The sequence below is a fragment of the Falco rusticolus genome, chromosome 1, assembly GCF_015220075.1.
Source record: "Falco rusticolus isolate bFalRus1 chromosome 1, bFalRus1.pri, whole genome shotgun sequence".
NCBI lineage: Eukaryota > Metazoa > Chordata > Aves > Falconiformes > Falconidae > Falco > Falco rusticolus.
The window spans coordinates 22,853,362-22,872,657 of NC_051187.1; the positions used below are offsets into that span (position 1 = coordinate 22,853,362).

The 19,296-nt window shown below is 40.8% G+C and overlaps 1 protein-coding gene across 1 annotated transcript in view; it reads right to left on the minus strand.

Annotated features, from left to right (window-relative positions):
* Positions 1-19,296, minus strand: part of ANKFY1 (ankyrin repeat and FYVE domain containing 1) — a 36,460-nt gene that overhangs the window by 4,919 nt on the left and 12,245 nt on the right. Inside the window, exons 5-24 of the mRNA XM_037375084.1 lie at positions 18,396-18,519; positions 16,700-16,849; positions 15,603-15,768; positions 13,312-13,516; positions 12,487-12,555; positions 11,543-11,742; positions 11,019-11,116; positions 10,361-10,583; positions 9,345-9,443; positions 7,945-8,098; positions 6,838-7,006; positions 5,502-5,620; positions 5,006-5,162; positions 3,671-3,871; positions 2,452-2,628; positions 1,867-2,014; positions 1,515-1,605; positions 1,054-1,178; positions 683-829; positions 94-184 (exon numbers count right to left, since the gene is read on the minus strand). Coding sequence (XP_037230981.1) covers positions 94-184; positions 683-829; positions 1,054-1,178; positions 1,515-1,605; positions 1,867-2,014; positions 2,452-2,628; positions 3,671-3,871; positions 5,006-5,162; positions 5,502-5,620; positions 6,838-7,006; positions 7,945-8,098; positions 9,345-9,443; positions 10,361-10,583; positions 11,019-11,116; positions 11,543-11,742; positions 12,487-12,555; positions 13,312-13,516; positions 15,603-15,768; positions 16,700-16,849; positions 18,396-18,519 — 2,913 coding nt within the window. The remainder of the gene's footprint in view (positions 1-93; positions 185-682; positions 830-1,053; positions 1,179-1,514; positions 1,606-1,866; positions 2,015-2,451; positions 2,629-3,670; positions 3,872-5,005; positions 5,163-5,501; positions 5,621-6,837; positions 7,007-7,944; positions 8,099-9,344; positions 9,444-10,360; positions 10,584-11,018; positions 11,117-11,542; positions 11,743-12,486; positions 12,556-13,311; positions 13,517-15,602; positions 15,769-16,699; positions 16,850-18,395; positions 18,520-19,296) is intronic.

Consider the following 19,296-nt stretch of genomic DNA (forward strand, 5'->3'; position numbering starts at 1 on the left):
AGAGGTTTTCTAAACCACCAGAAGGAACAAGCCTAGCCACGTTTGGAAGAGGAATCCGTTTCCTCATAAGCGCAGCAAGCTGTATCACGTTACCAGTGATGCTTTCTTGTCGTGACTCCAAATTTGGCAGTGCATTCATAGCAGTTGGAGCCATCACACCAGGGAGGTTCTTTTGTCAACATATCTGTTAAAGGCAAAATGTAAAGGCAAAATGGGCTCAGACACTCGAGTACACTGTAACATTAAGGAGGCTTTTTCCAGTTTTATGCTGCATTCGGTATTAACTAGCTACTCTGGCAGTAGCTGCACTCTTGTTTGTAGGCAATGTAATGTTGACGAAAGCCACTACACATTACCCACAGCAACTATACACCACAAGTTAAACAGCAGTATCTAGGTTTCAAGACTGTATTGGACTACAATACCAGCCAGGAGTCTCCGCAAATATTACTTTTTCTAGAAGGATAGGAAAGTTTGACAGGTCTTCACTGTGCAACTTTTCAGTTGCTCATAAAAAAAATTAGTATTTCTACCCACCCATTTAAAGCTGTAGAATATTCAGAACTTCAGCCCCTCTGGAATTACTGTGATCAGAGACAGATCTCCAGAGTTCCTTCCTCCACCAAAGTACCTCAACACACGAGCAAAAAACCACTTTCCAAATGTAGCAAGTAGTGCTTACCCAGCAGTCTAAAGAGAAGCTGTTTTGTAGCAACTTGATAGTTGAAGATATTGACTCCTTGATTATTGTTAACTCCGAGACGAGCCCCAGCTCTCACTATTGCACGACACAAGTTAGCATTTCCCTTCATGTAAGCCAACAGGAGTACTGAAAAATAAGAGCCAGACACTTGCCTGCTAACAGAGTGGTAGGTCTGTATTATAATTACACTCAGTCCAGAGCAAGATCTCTAGTCCTTTTAAGTTTCCACGTAATGTTTGCATCTTACTGTATTTAACATGCTACTGCCAATTATTCCAGCTTTAAGTGTGACATACCATTAATACAACGTGAGGGACTTTCAAGTTTAATAGCGGTTGAATCTCACCTACCTGTGTTTCCTTCAGCATCGGGTTTGTCTAGAGGGTATTCTGGCATACACTCCAAGAAGAGGTCACAGATGGCTGCTGCATTATCTTTCCCATACTGTCCCAAAATATGCATCGGTGACTGGCCTCTGGGGAGAAGAATTTGTTATTCTGATCAAAGCCTGCTTGCTACTGCAGTTACTCATCCAACTCTCCTTGTTTTCAAGCCTGGTTCTGACATAAAACAATGCTACACCTAACTCACTCAGCACATCACACACAGCTGCCTACTTTTACTTCCTTTTCTTGGTGTATAAGATTTCCACACAATTTAAACACAGCATGCTCTGCACACTTCACTGCAGATTTAGTGCAGAAATGCTACAATCCAAGGCAAACCTTTGAGGTTTTTTAATCTAGTCATACCAGCACATACTTTAAAATAGAATGTGGTTCTTTTAGTCTGTTAAGACTATACCAATTACCTAATATTAAAGGCTTCTGCATCTACATTGCACTCTGTGAGGAGGACTCGGATATTGTTTAGACGGCCATGCATCACTGCCAGATGAAGAGCTGAAAAGTAAGAGAAGCTTCAAGAATTTGAAGTAGTTAATGTCAGCAATAGTTACAGCCCAATAAAATTAAGCACGCCCGTTCTACTTCCCCCACCCTCCCTCTCAAAGTCCTTCCACAACCTCCCATTTCCTGGGCTTTCATTCTTTATCACCTTTGAAGAGTGAGCCCAGTCAGTGGGCTACCTCCTATCACGGAGAATATAACAGTAACAGACCTACTGAAGCATTTGCATTTACTCATGTAACTTTGTACGTTTACCATTATTTCCATTTTCATCTACGGCTGCGAAGTCTACTCCGTTCTCCAGAAGGACTGAACAAATTGTGGGCAGATCTTGCTGGGCTGCTAAGTGCAGAGCAGTCTGACGATGCTTAGTCAGTTCATTCACCTGGGCACCTGCAAGCAGCTGTCAAGACGCAAAAAGGACTATGTTCAAAGATATTTTCAGGGGTATTAGCCAACAGTTTACTTCTGTGAATGAAGCACACAAGACTCCACTGTACAGAGATACTTTTAGGCCTCCAGCATATATAAAATGCTATCATTACTGAGCTGGTGCAACTTCTGTTCACGGTCAAGTCTGCAGGAAGAGCAAGGTAAAGTTCTTCCCTTAAAACGAGCCACACTATTTAGTGATTGCTGCAAATCAAACATGCTCATATAAAGGTTACTGATGCAGCCCACCTAGCAGTACAAGCTAAGGGAACTTGATATGCAAGTCTTGAGTTTTGCTTCAGAAAAAAGTGGTGTCACCTTCAGCCAACTCTTCCAGTCTACAGGCTACGTGCATCAAGTTAGAATATGCATTTTTGATTAGAGGAAAAATGACTCTCCAGTACATACCAGATTACGCACAATGATCTCTGAGCCAGCTTGTACAGCCAAGTGGAGAGGTGTTAGTTTGGAGGCATCCTGGACCCGAGAGTTTACGTTAGCCTGTACACTTATCAGGAACAGCACGCTCTCAATGTCCGAGTTCTGAACAGCTACATGTAGGAAGTTCCGACCTTTATTATCAACCTGTGGCAGAAAAGGCACATGAAATGAAATCCATTATTTCTGTAGTACAACAAATTGTTACGTGGTAGGACATATTTTCACTAAGAGATACTTGCTCCCTCTACTTGTTGCTTTCACTGCTTGATATTAGAGACTTGATAGATATAACTTCTCGGTTCAGTTACTTGATGGTTATCAGCTGCAATTGCTCACTCCAATCTGCTTCAGATAACTTTATTTCTACTTCACAACCTTGTCATTCCTTGACCATGCACTGGAGAGAATTGTGACAGATAGAAGGTTAACAGCTCTTGTACTTCAGCACTGAGCAGCAGTTAATGATAAACTCAGTTAAATGAAACAAACTTGAGTCAATCTGGCAGTTAACACCAGAGAAGCAACATGTGGTCCCGGCACACTGATGTAAAGTGTCTTCATTTTTTGGCTTAGTATCAAATGTGTATTGTTTTTCATCTTTGCCTTGAAGCTGATGTTAAAGCACATTTAGAACTGGCTGTATTTGTAACATTTTAGATACAAGAGCTCACTAAGCACTCAAATACTTTACTAGTAATTAAACTTACAAAGGGTAGGAAGAAAGTCCTGAACAGCTGCCCGAGTATCACACCAGAAGCCTGAAGATATGGTGGAGGCTTTTATAGTTCAGTAGTGCAGCAAAACATCTATTATTCAGTTATTTTAGGTCAGGGTTTCTGTTTTAGATAGCTTTAGGAGAGGTCAGAAATAGATTATTTTTGTACTAGTCCAGCACAAAACAGAAGTAGTTAAAACTTTCTCCTTGCATACAAATACGCCTGTTTCTCAGTTCGGTACTGAAGAGATGGGGTTTAATGAGGCGATACCCCTTCATGTTCTTACTCACACAATACCATGTACACATCTACAGTTTCCTAATAAATCCTGCTACAGAAGACCAGTTTCTAGTGAATGTCATTGCATGTAAAGCCACAAAAGGATAAAGCAGAATTTGCTTGTGGAACACCTGTTAACTACAAACTTCTGCAGTAAGATAACCAGCATGCTTTGAGTACTTCCAGCTTACCTGCTCAGCAGCTCCTGGCTCCCTCTTCAAAATTGCTTCAGCTGCTTTGTTATTTTTATACGTCATGGCACATGCAAAGGGAGTCATTCCTTGCCTGTCACGTACATTTAGCTTAATATCTGGATGTGAAATCATAAGCTGAATGATAACGTTATGTTGGTTGCTAATGGCAACATGGATTGGAGTTCTTCCTTCAGCATCCTAGAAAGAAACCAGGAAGTTAGATGAATATTAACACAAAAATCCTTCCCTAATTCTGAAGGGTAAGGGTTGAGGAAGCTTAGTTTAGTTCTGTGACATGCCCAGCTGCCTTCAGCTGGGACATCAAACAGTTGCAGTGGGAGCTCAAATCCACAGTGTAAGTAAAGCAAATTGGTATTTGTTTCTCCAAATAGGTTGACCTCAATCCTGTGCTATACAGGCATCTAAGTCGCTCAGAATAACATTTCCCATGAAGTCAGACATTTTGGGGGCAGAGATGAGCATTCAAACCTAAGTCTAGCAAATTCAAATTAGGCGTTTAATCACTTGTCTGTACTGAGCTGCAGTTTACAACCATGGCTGCTCCGTGACTGTTCTGTCATTCATTTATATATCATTTTTCAATAGCATCCATAAGGACCTAGAAGTGTTATGCAGTCATTTTTGTTGCTATTTGTCAAGCTTCTGTTTAAGGATTACTGTGTAGTAAAACATCAAGTTACTCATACTCACATCACCTCAGTTTACTCAGTAACTGAGGGCACTTCCCAAACATACTAACAAAGCAGAGTATTTTGAGTTTTATGTGACACTTGATCTAATGATTAGCTGCAACAAAATCCAGCCCTGCTCCTGCCTTGAATTCACACTAGGGACATAAGAGTTGAATTCCAATCATTACATCAGAAAACTAACCCTGCAAGAAGTTTCCTTCTGTCATTAGTTTCCTTCAGCGTAGCTTTTCGAATTAACCCATCACATGGGCAGATAAGCACTAGATCTGGTAACAAGGGATAGGAAAGAAAGTAGAGCCACAGCCAGTCATCACACCAGGGCAGCTGTAACAGAAGGATGTAGTCACAGCATGGGAACAGGCTTCCCAGAGCTGTTGTGGAGTCTTCGTCTCTGGAGACATCCAAAACCCAAGTGAACACTGTTCTGCACAGCCTGCTCTACGTGAACCTGCTTTAGCAGAGGGTTGGACTAGATTATCTCCAGAGGTCCCTTCCAACCCTGACCATTCGGTGAATTTTTTCCTATCAAGCAGGATACTCAGCTGAAAGGAAAGTTTGTTCGCACTACATCAGAGGCAAAGAATCAACTCTGAAGAAATTGCACAGCTTCTCAACATACCTGAGCGTTGACATTGGCACCAAACTCCAAAAGGCACTGAATCACCTCTTCTAGTCCCCAGCAGGCTGCCAAGTGTAGAGGTGTCTGTCCGTCATGAGCTTCCTCTTCTCCTTCTCCATTTGGGCCTGGCTTTCTGGGACTATTCACATCACAACCACTAAAACCAACACAATACAGTCAATTACATTTCACCTAGATGTAAACTTTTTAAACTGTTGCATACAAGAGTCAGAAAAAGAGCTGATCCAGCAACTGCTGACATTCTACAAAAGTACAAGTTCCTGGTTTTAATTTGACACGCCATCAAAAACATGATGCTAACAAGGCTAACAGAACATGCCTTAGGATTAGTCAGACTTCCCTAAGTGCCATCCACCCACCAAAAGTCTAGTGAAGCACATACCTGTTACTGGCTCAAAATGGCATTCAATTAATTTATGCCAGGAAAATATGTACATGCACATTAGAAGGGTTGTATTTTAAAAGGGGGTCTGACCTGCGAATAAGAAAGCATGCTATCTGTTCACTGTTTTCATCAATAGCTCTATGAAGAAGAGTTTGTAAGCAGCCACTTGGTCCTGACCCCCAACAGGTTGAATCACAGCCATGCCTAACCTGGAAGGAGAAGCACAATGAGGCAGTGAAGGTTTTTTGTCTCCAGCAGGCTCCTACTACTTTATATAGTCCTTTACTAATGCTTCCAAAACATTATTCATTAGAGAAAGAATTTCTGATAGTTTATCTATTCTTGTGACAGTCCCTAAATTTCAGGAAGCTATTTTAATGTCTTCTGGACCAAGAAAGAAAGAAAAATATGGGTTTTTTGTCTACTACATAATATTCAATTATGTAGCGTTTACTAACAATTCAGATAGTCACCCAAATACTCTGACAGACAAGTCTTAAACCAGTTTGGCTAAGAGTTACCTATCTTACTTTCAGCAACGACAAGCACCTACAGCAAGTCAAACAGCATCAGCAGACACTGCCTTGCAAGGTCTGGCCTGTTTCCTTGCTTTCCTATACATTCAGCTAAACAGAGACAGTTTTTTCAGGAACTACATTCCTGGTATTTGTATTTTTCCACTACAGAAGTCCTTACTCAAGGAGTGGCACTTCAGACTAAGACTCCACAAACTATTTACAAGGTCTATACACAGGTAGTTTCAGTGTTGACTCTGTAAAGATTCTTATTAAATACCAGCACAGTCAGTCAAGTATTTAGTTACAAGCTTTATTTCTCAGGTCATCAGCACAGCTTCTAAATAGTTGTCTCTAGCAGACAGTAACTGGATAGAGACAAAGCTTTCAGTAACTTCCTTATGAAGGAGACATAAGGACATCTACTTGCATCTCGTAAGTAGTCTACTGGATCACCTATGCCTGCACACCAGTAACCTTTAAAGTAAATGTAAGTCTTAAAAATTCTATCAAGGCAACCTTTATAAAGATGCAACAAAACCCAGCACATACTCCAAAGTATACACATGGGTGTTCAGTTTTACTCCAGAAGCTGATCATTATACAAGTTTGGTATGCTACAGACTAACATTTTTAGTAGATCCTTACTCCTTCCAGGATCAGGAATCCAGATAGCATATTCTATACTTTTATTACAGTGGCTGCAAGATATTTGGCTGTGCAGACTACAGTGTGCATAAGAGTTCCCAAGAAAAAGGAACTTCTGGTGAAAAAAAAACCTCTAGAAGTTAGACAGTGATATAAGGCTACACTGTTCTTTTCATGCACTGAGCTTGTTTTTGCTGGTGAGCCCTTTGTTGCTAGCAAGATGCACAAACCTGAAACTAAATTAAGTCAATTGACGGTCTTACCAGAGTTGATGCAATATCTTCCAGGTTATTTTCTAAGGCAAGCCATAAAGGAGGATTTCCTTTCTCATCTGGCACAGACATGTCTGCTCCCCTGGTACAAATGGCATCAACGACAAGAGGGAGCTGGTTTTTTATCGCTAGCTGTAAGGCAGTCTCTCCATCCTGTGTTCTGCAATAAGTAGTTTGAAGTGAGTTACTACTGTATTATAAAATTAGGCCTCACATTACAGTAGTTTACTGGTAAAGCCAAGAATTATCTCCTTATACAACACAGCAGTGTACTTCTGCTGTGGTAAGACCATGTGTTTCTACAGCCAAGCACACATGTTCGTTTTTGATCACAGCTATGTAGTTGACCTTCCACCAGCCCACCGCCCTTAAGGAGCAAGTGATTGATTTCGGAAGTTTGAAAAGCACATTAGTATTCTTAGCTCAGAGACACTACCATTTCCTTAAGCGCAGCCGTTATTTGAACTGAGTTCCTTCAGATCAAGCCTACTGCCACAGAATCAAAGAGCTTTGTCTGCACTGTGGTAACACTTCAAGCACAGTCAAAAACACAAACTATTAAAAACCTGAAGTTAGAACAGCAGTACTGGGCAGTTTGTACCCATGACATTGATTACAGCATAGACTGCCAAATTTCAAAGACAGCCTGTCAGTCACATAAACAGATAAATGCAAGTCCAATATCAATTTGTCTATGAGACAGGCAGGAGGCAAGTTCTATCGCAACCCTGTTGCTGGAGCTAAATCTGATTAGTTTTCGATGGCAAAAACCACGCAGCTCCAACAAGCCCACAAACAGATGAGATTGCAGAAGTTTACTACCATGTCCCTAGGACTTACTTGTCTGTTCCACCTAGAATTAAGTGGCACCTCCCTCTGCAGCCTCAAGAGGAGGTACTGACCAATGGGGCTATATATAGGTCCAAGTTCACATATATAATCCTTCAGCCATAACTAGTGCCATAAAAAAAAAGCAAATGCATAACAATGCACAAATCATTGTTTGAAACCAGCTTCAAGCCGCTATATCATAAGGCAGTCATCACCACCTGCTCCTACATACATATCCATGGAGTAGTGTATCCGTTCAGATCTTACCTGACATTTATGTCTGCCTGATGTTCCAGCAAAAAGAGTGCACTCTTACTGTCTTGCCTCTGTATTGCCATATGGAGCAGAGTCTGTCCGTCTGACATTGTGTCATTTATGGACGCCCCAGATCCAAGCAGTTGAGCTGCTATTGTGTGCATGCCTAAAGAGTTAAAGCTCATTAGTGTTTACCTACAGTTCTGTAAGACAGACCTTGAAGACTAACAAATAAACCTTCAAGCCGTTTTCAGTAATTAGTCAGATGCACCAAATCGGTGCTGGAGCCTAAGATTTACGTACCTGAGCTAAACCAACTCATGACTTTACCCAGCTTGAATATTCATTTACAGACTTACTGAATATGGATTACCGAGTCCTTCTGTCTTGCTCGAAGACACAAGATACGGTCTGGCATACAGCAGAGCTTTCCTATTAGTTCTGCCAACCTAATGTAGTACAGTCCTGCTTAAACCATACCTAGCTTAATCCTTCATATCACTGCAGACTTCTGTCCCAACATACATTATTAACTTTGGTATTACATTCATAAGCTATTCCCTTGAATATTGCTGTATTAGATGTTTAGGTTAGTTCCTCCTGTCTCAGGGCCAGATAAAAGCAATGGTTGAGAGAAAGCTGCATTTTACTTGCCTTTCATTGGAAAGGGAAGTGAAAAGCCTGGACAGTAAAGGTGTTTGTTACATGTGGATGACATCTAGCACTCCTGTACAGAGTAACATCACTAAGCATTCTGCCACATCTGAAGTCCAGAGTATGATTAGTCATCTCCCATACAGCTGCTGCTGCCAGTTCAGCAGGACCACACTTAAACTGATCCAGTAGTGACCACACCACCTCTTCCTTTTGACAATGTCCTGACACTGCTGAAATGTCACTTGGCTGTAGCCAGAAGTATCTTTTCCCCAAACCACTCCTCCGCATTTCAGATAACGAAGCATCTCAATCAGTATTTCGACTACCATTCCCCTTGGTGAGCTACTTTTAAGTAGCTCTTTTCCCTTTGTAAAGGTCAGCGTTATTGTATTAAACTGCACCTAGAACAGAGTTAACCACTAAGACACAATACAGTGATCTGATATTAAAACTACCAGGGAGCTCACAGTGGAACAATTCCACAGAACTGGAGTACAGTCATGGGCAAGAGGCTCCAAGCTACCTGCTGGTCAACAAGGGAAGCTGAAGGGCTAGAAAACTATTGGTAAGTCAGATGTGAACATTCAGTTTTAGAACCTGAAGAATCATCTAAAGCTCTCCTTGACAGCTTCTCATTAGTAGTGCAAGCCAGGACATGAACACACATCTGCTGTTTTGTCTTAAGATACTTTTTTTTAGTTCACAACAAAAAAAGATGAGAATTACAAAGATATGGAAGCTATGAAAGCACATACCGGTCCAAAGAGCCAATCCCAGCACAGTCTGATCTCTCGAGTCCTTTAGACTAAAGTCAGGAATAATTTGCAAGTTGTTGGTAGCATGAAGAGCATTAGCTACAAAAAAAGCATAAAAGCAATTAGAACGTTCTTGTGCTCAACCTGCAGTTGCACACTGAAAGCTCCATGAAGTAGCAATGTCACATTTTGAAGTAGGCTGTTCCTTCAGTCAGCTTGGAAGGTCTGCAGAAGACACACCCCAGATGTGATACTGCCTAAGATTTGGGTAGTATTACCACTACTGCCTAATCTTAATACTTACACTACAAAACATTCAACTTTTTAGCTAAGAGGCTTAACATGCCCCATATCCACCTCCATTTTCAAACAGGGTAGCCTATACAAAGCTCTGAGAATGAGGAGCGGAGGCTGTGCTGCAAGGTGATGGCAGCATTCCTCCTCCTCAGCTCCCTGGCATGAAGAATGTTCTCCCCAGTTCACCTATGCCCTTCTAAATCCCACTTATGACAGGAGACAAAACAGGCCTTGCTTCAGCTGTCAAACTCCCTTCCTGATGCTAGAAAGGAGAAGCTGAACTAGTAGCATAGAATAAACTGTCACCTGTTAGTATTTCAGTACTCAAGTCTCCACTGTAACACTAGTATTACTCTGTACAAAGTCCTCTTACTGAAAGAGTTGTGGGAGGCAGAAATCTCACCACAGGAAAATGCCTTTACCCGTATTTGATTCCAGCATTTACCTGAACTAGATGCTTTGACAGGGAGAGAAAAGGAGCCTCAGGCTGTACAGCTGAGATCAAGTGTTCAAGTCCATTATCTACTGTGGAGAATTTAGAAAGATTCACGGCCAAATAGTCTTAAAGAGCAGATTATTTAAGACTATGTTTAGCCAGTCTTATTAACTGCTCTACCTAAGCACCATTTATTAGTAGCTCATCAAAACAGTTTAGATGCCATCTTGACGCACTGCTCTACTACACCATCAATACAGTCTGAACCAGAGAAAAACCCTACCTTTTTGTTCCAGGATGACTGATACCACATCTGGGTGATTGTAAGCAATTGCCATGTGAAGAGGCGTTTGCAAATAAACATTCTCTGCTCTTGGAGAAGATGCATCCTTCTGACCAAGCACTGCTTCTGCCGTCTGGATGTTCGGATTGGCTCCTTGTTGCAAGAGTTCTGCTGTCAGGTTTGCTAGGCCATGCCTACAGGCTGTATGCAGTGGTGTTTCTCCCTTTAATAAACAGGGTACTAGGTTAACATGGAGAGAAGTAGCTTTTAAGCCACTATGCCCACAAGAATTGGTGCGAAGGCTTGAACACCCCTAGTACCTGAAGTTCCTTAAGACTTTCAAACTACATGAGTTTGCCTGTATTTATAATATTATATAAAATATATATAATTATAAATATTTATAATAAAGGACTTTATTACAACAGGCAGTAAGGGAACTGTTAAAAGCATGTTAAGAACCAGTGATGCTGCAAGAACAGTGCCATGAAAATGCAACAGTTGTCTGATCACCAGTAAATCTCTGAAAACATGCAAAAGGCTCCACAGGTGTTCCAGCTTGCTCTAAGCTATGGTTAGCAGCGAGAGATCTCTGCTATCTTATTTCTGAAGAGAAATAAGGAAACTTTCAGACTACAGTCTATACGTTTATTTTTACCCATTTGTTTTGGTGGTTGACTTTTGCTCCATGAGTTGCTAGGAAGAGAGAAGCTGCCTCATTTCCTGCACCAGCTGCCCTCTGAAGCAAGCAGTTCCCTGAAAAAAAACCATAAACACTGTTAGAGTGCTATTCCAACCACACTGATACTAACAAGTATGCTAGTGCCTACCTCCTACCTTACAACATTAAAATTTGAAGCCACAAGGAAAATCCTACCTACTAGTAGTCCCCTTGCAACACTGGACTATCATGTGCACTATCATTTAGTGATTATGCTTTTTGAAACTGTAAAGAGGATATTAAAACTTGGCAAGGAGTCCAGATTTTCTGTCACTTCCTGCAAGTCAGGCTCAGCTTGGGACTGTCAATGTTCCAGCTCTGGGTAAAACTACTACCACCTACCATTTTTAGTGCAGCAAATGCTGTTGAAACCTCTCATTCAGCCCCTCAGAGTGCAGTTCACATTAAGCAATTAACTTACAAGCCTTCCATCTACACAGAAATACAAACCTCTTTTTTACCTGTTACTGTGTCTGGAGCATCTGTATTGCTGCCTCGTTGGATCAACCTTGCTGCAAAACTGTTCTCATCAAATGAGGTTCCATTTACAACAGGAGCATCCTCAAAAGGGTTTACAGACTGATCAGACGATACAGTGATATACTGAACTGCAAGCCACAGAGCCGTGCTTCCTTCATGATCCTTCAGCTCCAAGTCTAGTCTAAAAATAAGAGTTAACATTCCCCAATTTATACCTTAAAAAGTGGTTCTCCAGCGCAGCTTAAGTTTCAAGTGTCTGAACAGCTGTACTAGCTTATCTACTACCTCACTGACAACTTTTGCTTGCCAAGAAGCCTACTGTAGCTCCAGTTACTCCAGAGAATCTGTGAATACTCGAAACAGGCAGGACACCTTTTAGTCACTACTAGATTTAAGCTTATTGCTCCTAGGAGAAGCACAGCCCTGGTACATTTGGGCTCCTACTAAGTCTAACAAAGAAGCAAATCCTCTTGTATTTGAGTAAACTGCGTACAAGAGCTGCAAATTCAACTACAAAGAAACTGAGTCAAATGAAGTATCCTGCTCCATCGCCCTAAGCAGTCACCTGTATTAGCTTTAAGCAGAAGCCAAGTTGAACTCAAGAATATGTTCAGACATATAAGAGTCTTATTACTCCTTTTAGTTCCACTACAAATGAAGTTATTGCTACATTATTTCACCTAGTCCTCTTTGAAAAGTACAGAGATGCAGTTTGCTTCCTCTTTACAGTAGGGCAAAAGCTTACTTGCCTTCTGGCACTGTTCTAGCACCTCAAGTTACACAAAGCCTTTACACTTTTGCATTCCAAGCCTACTGCTAGCCTTATTATAAGGCAAAAAGGCATAGATGAGTTGTTAAACCAGTTTTTGTATCTTCACTGCACAATGAAACCTCAGCATAATTTTTACATTTCGGTGAGACTTACTGTTTGCACTGGAGCAGCTGACTGAACACAGATTCATTCCTAACCACAATTGACACATGTAATGGGGTCCTGTAATCAGAGCAAGATACAGTCACGTTAGTAATAAGCTTAAGATCTCGCCCCTGGCCCTCAACATAGCCCTACAGATTTAAAATGTTAACTTTTGTCTCTGCTTGCAGAAGGGCACAAGCACATCTTGAAATAAAGAGAAATCTATCCTTTTAGTGGACACTATTCCATTTAATTTAGCAGTAAGCAACTCTTTACACTAATGTAAAAGCTAGCCATCAAGGAAAAAGCACAAGAGCTTGACCTATCAGAATTGAGTAGCTTATGTACTCTTAAGTCTTCTACATCATTTTACATACTTGTTTGCCAGCTCAGCCTAACCTATTAAAGCAGCTCGCTTCAGATAAACACACTGCAGATACTGGCTCTTTTGAGATCATTTCAGTTTCACTGACAGTTTCAAAGAGAAGTATATTTCAGGAATACTAGTTGTCATCTTGGTTAGCTTGCTTTACTGTTCAGTAATTCAATAAAGGCAAACTGCGTGCCACATGTCCTAACACAATCAAGTCACACCAGCTTTCTATAGCTGGGCTATGTTTAATGGGTCATGACAGGGTACCATTCAGCCTGCACAGCTTTCTGCTTTAAGTGCTACCCATAGGTCTCAACCTGGATTAATGAATTCACCTTTCCTGCTTCCAGCATCACCTGTGCTTTGCTGACAGACCTGAGCAAGTTCTTAGCAGGCTACATCTAATTTATACAGTATTATCTGTTAAACTGGTAGTAGACTTGACTTTACCCACTATTTACCTTCCTTTGTTGTCCTGCATATTTGGATTGGCTCCTGCCTGTAAGAGGGACTCTGCTATCTGTGCCATCTCTGTCATAACATCTGGCAAATGCTTCTTGGGGCTGTATGATGCCACAAGGTGCAGAGGAGTCTCCTGGTCTCCCAATGTAGCAGCATTCACACGGGCACCATTTTTAATGAGAAAGTTTGCAGCAAATTTATCTCCTTTTTTGAAACAAAACCAGGTTATTTATGGAAATATACTTCAGACAACTCCAGAAAATGGATACACACAATTTACCTCCATACCATACAATTATGCCAATACAAGTGTTGCTCTCAGAATGCCTTAGCAATAGGTAACTTCAACAACACTTCACTGCAAAGCCAGGACTAAAATATTTCCTAACAACCCCTTGGAAAAAGTTTTTTGCCCAGAGGTTACGTGTGACTCAATTTCACACGCTAGTTGACTTGTTATGGTGATGTGGAGTTTGCTAGTTCCTCTATCAAGATAAATCCATTGCCATTTTAATGCACAACTGGACAAACTGTGACACAAAACATACAAGTAGTTTTTGAACAAAAGGTACTATTTCAGGGCATCAGTCAAAAGTGTGTAGTTGAAGTCAGTCATCATCTGTTCAGTCTTGCTACAAAAACAAGCAATAACACAGCCTTTGCTCTTGAAAGTTTAGGCTCCATTATCAATAGGGTAAGAGCTTCAACAGTCAGGACCCACCACACATGGCATTCTTAAGAACTCCCTCCTGAGAAGTCAGGTCCACTTCAGTACATGAACCCTTGGACTTGAACCGCCAAAATGTAGAGAATGACTTCAGAATACTACTAATTCCCCTTATTCCAAAGACTACTTTGTACAGATACGTTCACAGGTTGCTTGTCCTGAATGCAAGACTGGAGAACAAAGACGACTGTTCACCTGTTTAAGCAATACAGATTGCTCTATTATCTCTGCCAGCAAACCCCCAAATCTCATTTTCTGATTTCCATGTCTCATTCCCCCACTCTCCAGTGATCATTAGAAATAAGAATCATGTGAAAAGTTCAGACAATTTGCTTTAGCTCCATTTCCAGAACATGTGATTGTTAACAGTGATTAATTCACTGATGCTTTAGTTACTGAAAAGCAAGCATTCATTCTCAGAGCTCTAGCTTAGCCTGAAAGCAGACATTAGAACTAAAGGACAAATGCTAGTATTAAGAGCAGCCTGCTGCAATCTTTGTAGTGCTTTACAGGGCTGCAGCCATCACAACACTGACCTATGCCTAGAAGGTCTCCTACTCCTCCTGCTGAAGTTTCAATCACAGGATCAGACACCAGCATTACCCTGTTCAGATATGTAGGAGATTAAAGGAAGAAGTAGGGAGCTATATTTTGAACTCACAAAACTTAAGCTATTTCTAAGAGCCCAGGAGAGCTTGCTGTTAAAAATAAACTTATACTTTTAATTTGTGGCACTACAATACCCATTAGGTCCAGTCACAGTGTTAAGGTTCAGGTTGTGCTTGGCTTTCAGGAACAGAGCTGTCAAAGACATCAGTGCAGGCAACTAGTAGCACAAGGCATTTACTACAGGTTTTTACCAGACTTTGACCATAGGCCAAGATGCTGCTGCTCCAAAGCCTTCAGAGTGCTGTGGCAAAGGCAGCCAGGTCCTACTGCACTCCAGTTCTCCTAAGATGTGTTTTCCACTCTAAGGTGGAGAACAGCTCAAGATAATCACACAGTTGTACTCCAGCCCCACTCTGATAACTACGCTACCATTCACCAGAGCTTTGAAGATATTCAGACTGCATAGAAGCACCTCCACCTGCTCCTCATCTTCTTCCAGTCAGTTTTTTCTCCCCTGAAACTGCTGTCCAGTAGCAAGGAGGCTTGCTGTTAACAACAATCACAAAGCAGCATATACTGCATTCAACCCAGGTCCAGAAAAAAGCTTCATCTTTATTTGTGCCTACACTGTCATGACTGATTCAACTATTTGTCAGAAAGACATTGTATTGCCAAGTTAGAATATTTCCAGTATCTCCCTACATTTCTTTCTTTAGCAGGCAATACTCTATTAGATCGCTTCTGGATGTCAGATAGCGTAAGTTTCGTTTACCAGCCAGCAGGCTAGCTTTCAGATCCCAAATAAGAGTGAGTTTGGTTTTACATTTCAAAAAAGAACTAGGACAAAGTTCATTTGTGACTGTGATTCTCTAGCTTAGCTAAAAGTGACACAGGAATGTGTATTCCACAATGGGAACAACTGAGTTAACAAGGCTTCGTATCTTATTTACTTACCTCTTTGGATGGCTTTATGTAATAGACTCCAGCCTCTCTTGTCTGCCCTATCTACGTCAGCCTTGTAGTTGACCAGTGTAGTTGCAATACTCTCCAATCTTTGGGAGAGGGCTAGATCCAAAGCAAGATCTCCATTGTGATCCAATTCATTGAGCTTCCCAGGAAGCTACAACACAAATTCAGTCAAGTGACATGAGTTAGAGGCATGCTCACCAGACCAACATAGTATTTTAACAGCCCATTCCAACTACCATAGTGTCAGATCTTCAGTTCTAGCGCTAAAGGCTAGCGTTGCATATAAGGAAGCGCATCTTAGACAGGAGAACAACCAGAAGACTAGCATCACCACATAAAAGCCTGCCCTGAAGGTTGTTCAATGAGAAAACAGGAGTTTTGTTTGCAAGCCTCATTTAACTCACAGGAAGAAATACTAGTACACTCTTAAAAGATGCTGCCTATATAGGTATATTCAACATCATACTAGGAAAAATTATTCAATTATTGCTTTAAGATACCGCAAATCCCAGCTGGATTAGCACCTAACCAAGTACTGCTATAGTCCCAGCTTCCAATTAGCATCCAAGGTATCTTAAAGGACTAGTTGAACAATTCTTGATAATTAATACTTGAGTAATTCCTGCTTCCCCCTTGTGCTACAGTTTATTTGCTAGTTGTATAGTATCCATCCAAACAGAATACCTGTTATTTCAAACATTCAATAGAAAAGTGGTTTTTTTCCAAAGAAATTATGTTTAGTGAACTGCCATGAAGCAGCAAAGTTGACTAGTATACCATTCAGCTTTAAACGTGTATAGCGATATCAAGTATTGGATTTTATTAGATACGATCTGTTGCATGCAAGATGTTTTAAGTGTCATCAATCACTTCTGAATTATGTGTTTATGGAGCCTTTACCACTAGACCTCCACTACATACACAGAGGTAACCATGGCAATGATAAACATGCAAATAAGAATTAGTTACAAAACAAACCAACTAAAAAAAAAAAATCAATAACAAGGCTCAGACTGGTAGCTACAAACTAGTTATTTGAAACACCAAACTCTAGAAGACAGATCAAGTCTGTCTCACTGTACCTGTGAATCCATTTCAATTAGATACAGAAAGACTACATCTTCTCTCTCAACTTTAATAGCCTTATGCAAGGGATATTCCGTCTTTGACTTGAACATTTTATACAGTAACTGAGCACTCATGCTACTGAAGTCTTCCTTACGCAAGTCATCCTAGAAGCAATAAAAAAAAAGGGTAAGCAATATTCCCGTTCCATTTCTAAACACGGCATCGTACAATATAATCATGAAGTTCAGAAAACAAGTTCAGTTAAAAGCTCCATTTTGATAATATCACAAGAAGGAACAACCCAAGACAGCCTATTAAGGCTAGGAAGAAACACTCAGGAAGCTTTACATCTTACATTTTAGTGTCAAGATCAGTTTTAGTGATATTTTTCTCCCCTTTTGTCTACAGATATGGAAAACTAGCGCTTTACCAAGCATTACAGTAGATTAACATCTAGCCTCTAAACTAATTCTCTATCTGGACTTAAATCACAGATTCGTTTCCTGACAAAAAAGCCTACATCTATTAAAGACTGACAACTGCAGAACTTTGTATGTTTAAGTTTGATAACTTTTATTCGGAGTTTTTCCAAAGACCTTAAGTTTGAGCTAGTGCTTGTTTGACTAAACAGAAACCACCTCATTCCAGGGAGAATACAGTGTCAGAAGCTCTGAGCCAAAAGCAGGAAAGAGTTAAAAATCACTAACCTGCAAGTTCAGATATAAGAATTTTCTTCATATATTTGTATCAAAGCACTCCCCTCCGGCATCAGCCAAACAAAGAAACATCCACATGTAGACGATGCATTCGAGATTTTGAATAACCTAAATCCTCACACGCTACTCTGCTGTTGCCAAGTCTGAATTTAAAGGCTAATCCATTACTCAGTTAATCAAACCTTCCTCAAAGTAACAGATCCGAGCTACTTCCAAGTCTGTTGCAAGACACCTTGGCACTTCATTACAGAATATAAACTCTTCCCTGGCTTCCAGGGATTATTTTCAGAAGTAAAAGCAGGCCTGGGATTTGGGATCTGTGTAGATTGAGACAAACTACGGATAAACTTCATCTGGAGTACAGATTTGGTAAGAAACCCTCTTGCTTATTAGAACAGTCCCTTTGGTTTGGTTCATGTTTAAGGAAGTAAGATGCTTTTTACAGTGAAGTATTCCAGTGAACAAAACTACTCTTCAGGCTATAAGCTACTTCCCTGCAGTTGAGACATTCACACCGAGACAGACAACAGACAAAACCTCTAAAGACAAAAACAGATCTTAGAGGAGGAATTCACTGTGCTTTCTTTCAAACATATATATTACAAATTAGTATTGTAGAGAATACCAAATAACACACAGCATCAAGAGCACATACTATAAGGATAACCGAGACAGATAGGAAGGGAAATCACTCCTGCCTCAGAAGCAGCCCCTTCACTCACACAAGGGGGCAGGACAGGCAGACTTGACAGCTTTTTATCAACACTTGCTCCTTGCAAACATACAAGCATCAGCATTAATAGGTCACCTTAGTCACTGAAAGTTATCAGGAATCCATGTAATCCCCATCCATCCCAACTGGAATGCTTGAATGCTAGCATATCAAGAGATACTCCTGAAGTTAGACAGTACAGTAAGTTAAGCAAAATTCTACTCATTAAGTTCCAGTATTCTGCAAATATTTTTCTTCTGGGTTTCTTCTGACAGTACTTACCCAGTGACTAGCAATTATCTCAGCACAATAGTTCAGAAGAGTGCTAGCATTCAGCTCCTCAGCAGTCTGATAGAAACGAATGCAGTTCCTGACATTAACTAGTGACATAACACCTTTTTCACATCTGTCAAAATAGGAAAGCCAGTGTTCAGTAGCCAGGAAACAGCTTTACTGCAATCACCATCCCATGCTGCAACAAGGTCCTATATACTCCTTTTCCCAGATGCCAGCAGAAAATGGCTTGGCCTTAATTTAAAGTATGTTTATAGTACTTAGCCTTACAGTAATCGGAAGCCCTGTAAAACAGTTTCCAGAAGAGCAGACCTATTAGAGTCCATCTAAGCTAAGGTCCCATGACAACACCACATACCACAGGAGCCTGCAAGTGGAGACAAGACATCTTACATCTCCCAAGGGAACAAAGTGCAGTTCATTTACTGTTATAAAGTAAGGAAGAGGTCTATCTTTGCAAGTACTACAGTGATCCCAAGCAGCTTTTGTGCCAAAGTTAGAAAAAGGCACAGCATATACAGTTATTAAATACAGAGAAGGGATTAGCTTTAACAGCCGATCCACCTAATCTTTACATGCGTGAAGCTACCAGTTTGAGTCTACAGGAAGAAAATTCAAATACCTGAAAGAAAATATGAAGTTAAATATATTCCTGTGATCTCCAAGCAGATATTAAGACCACAAAAATGGATTGTCTCCAGATACGGATGAGACCCACGCAAAATACTGAGGGAGCTGGCAGAAGCCCTTACTGAGCCACTTACCAATTAGCAGTCCCAGCTAACAAGGGAGGTCCCAGTTGACTGGAAGTTAGCAAGTGTGACACCAATCTACAAGAAGGGCCAGAAGGAAGATCAGGGGAACCACAGGCCTGTCAGCCTGCCCCCAG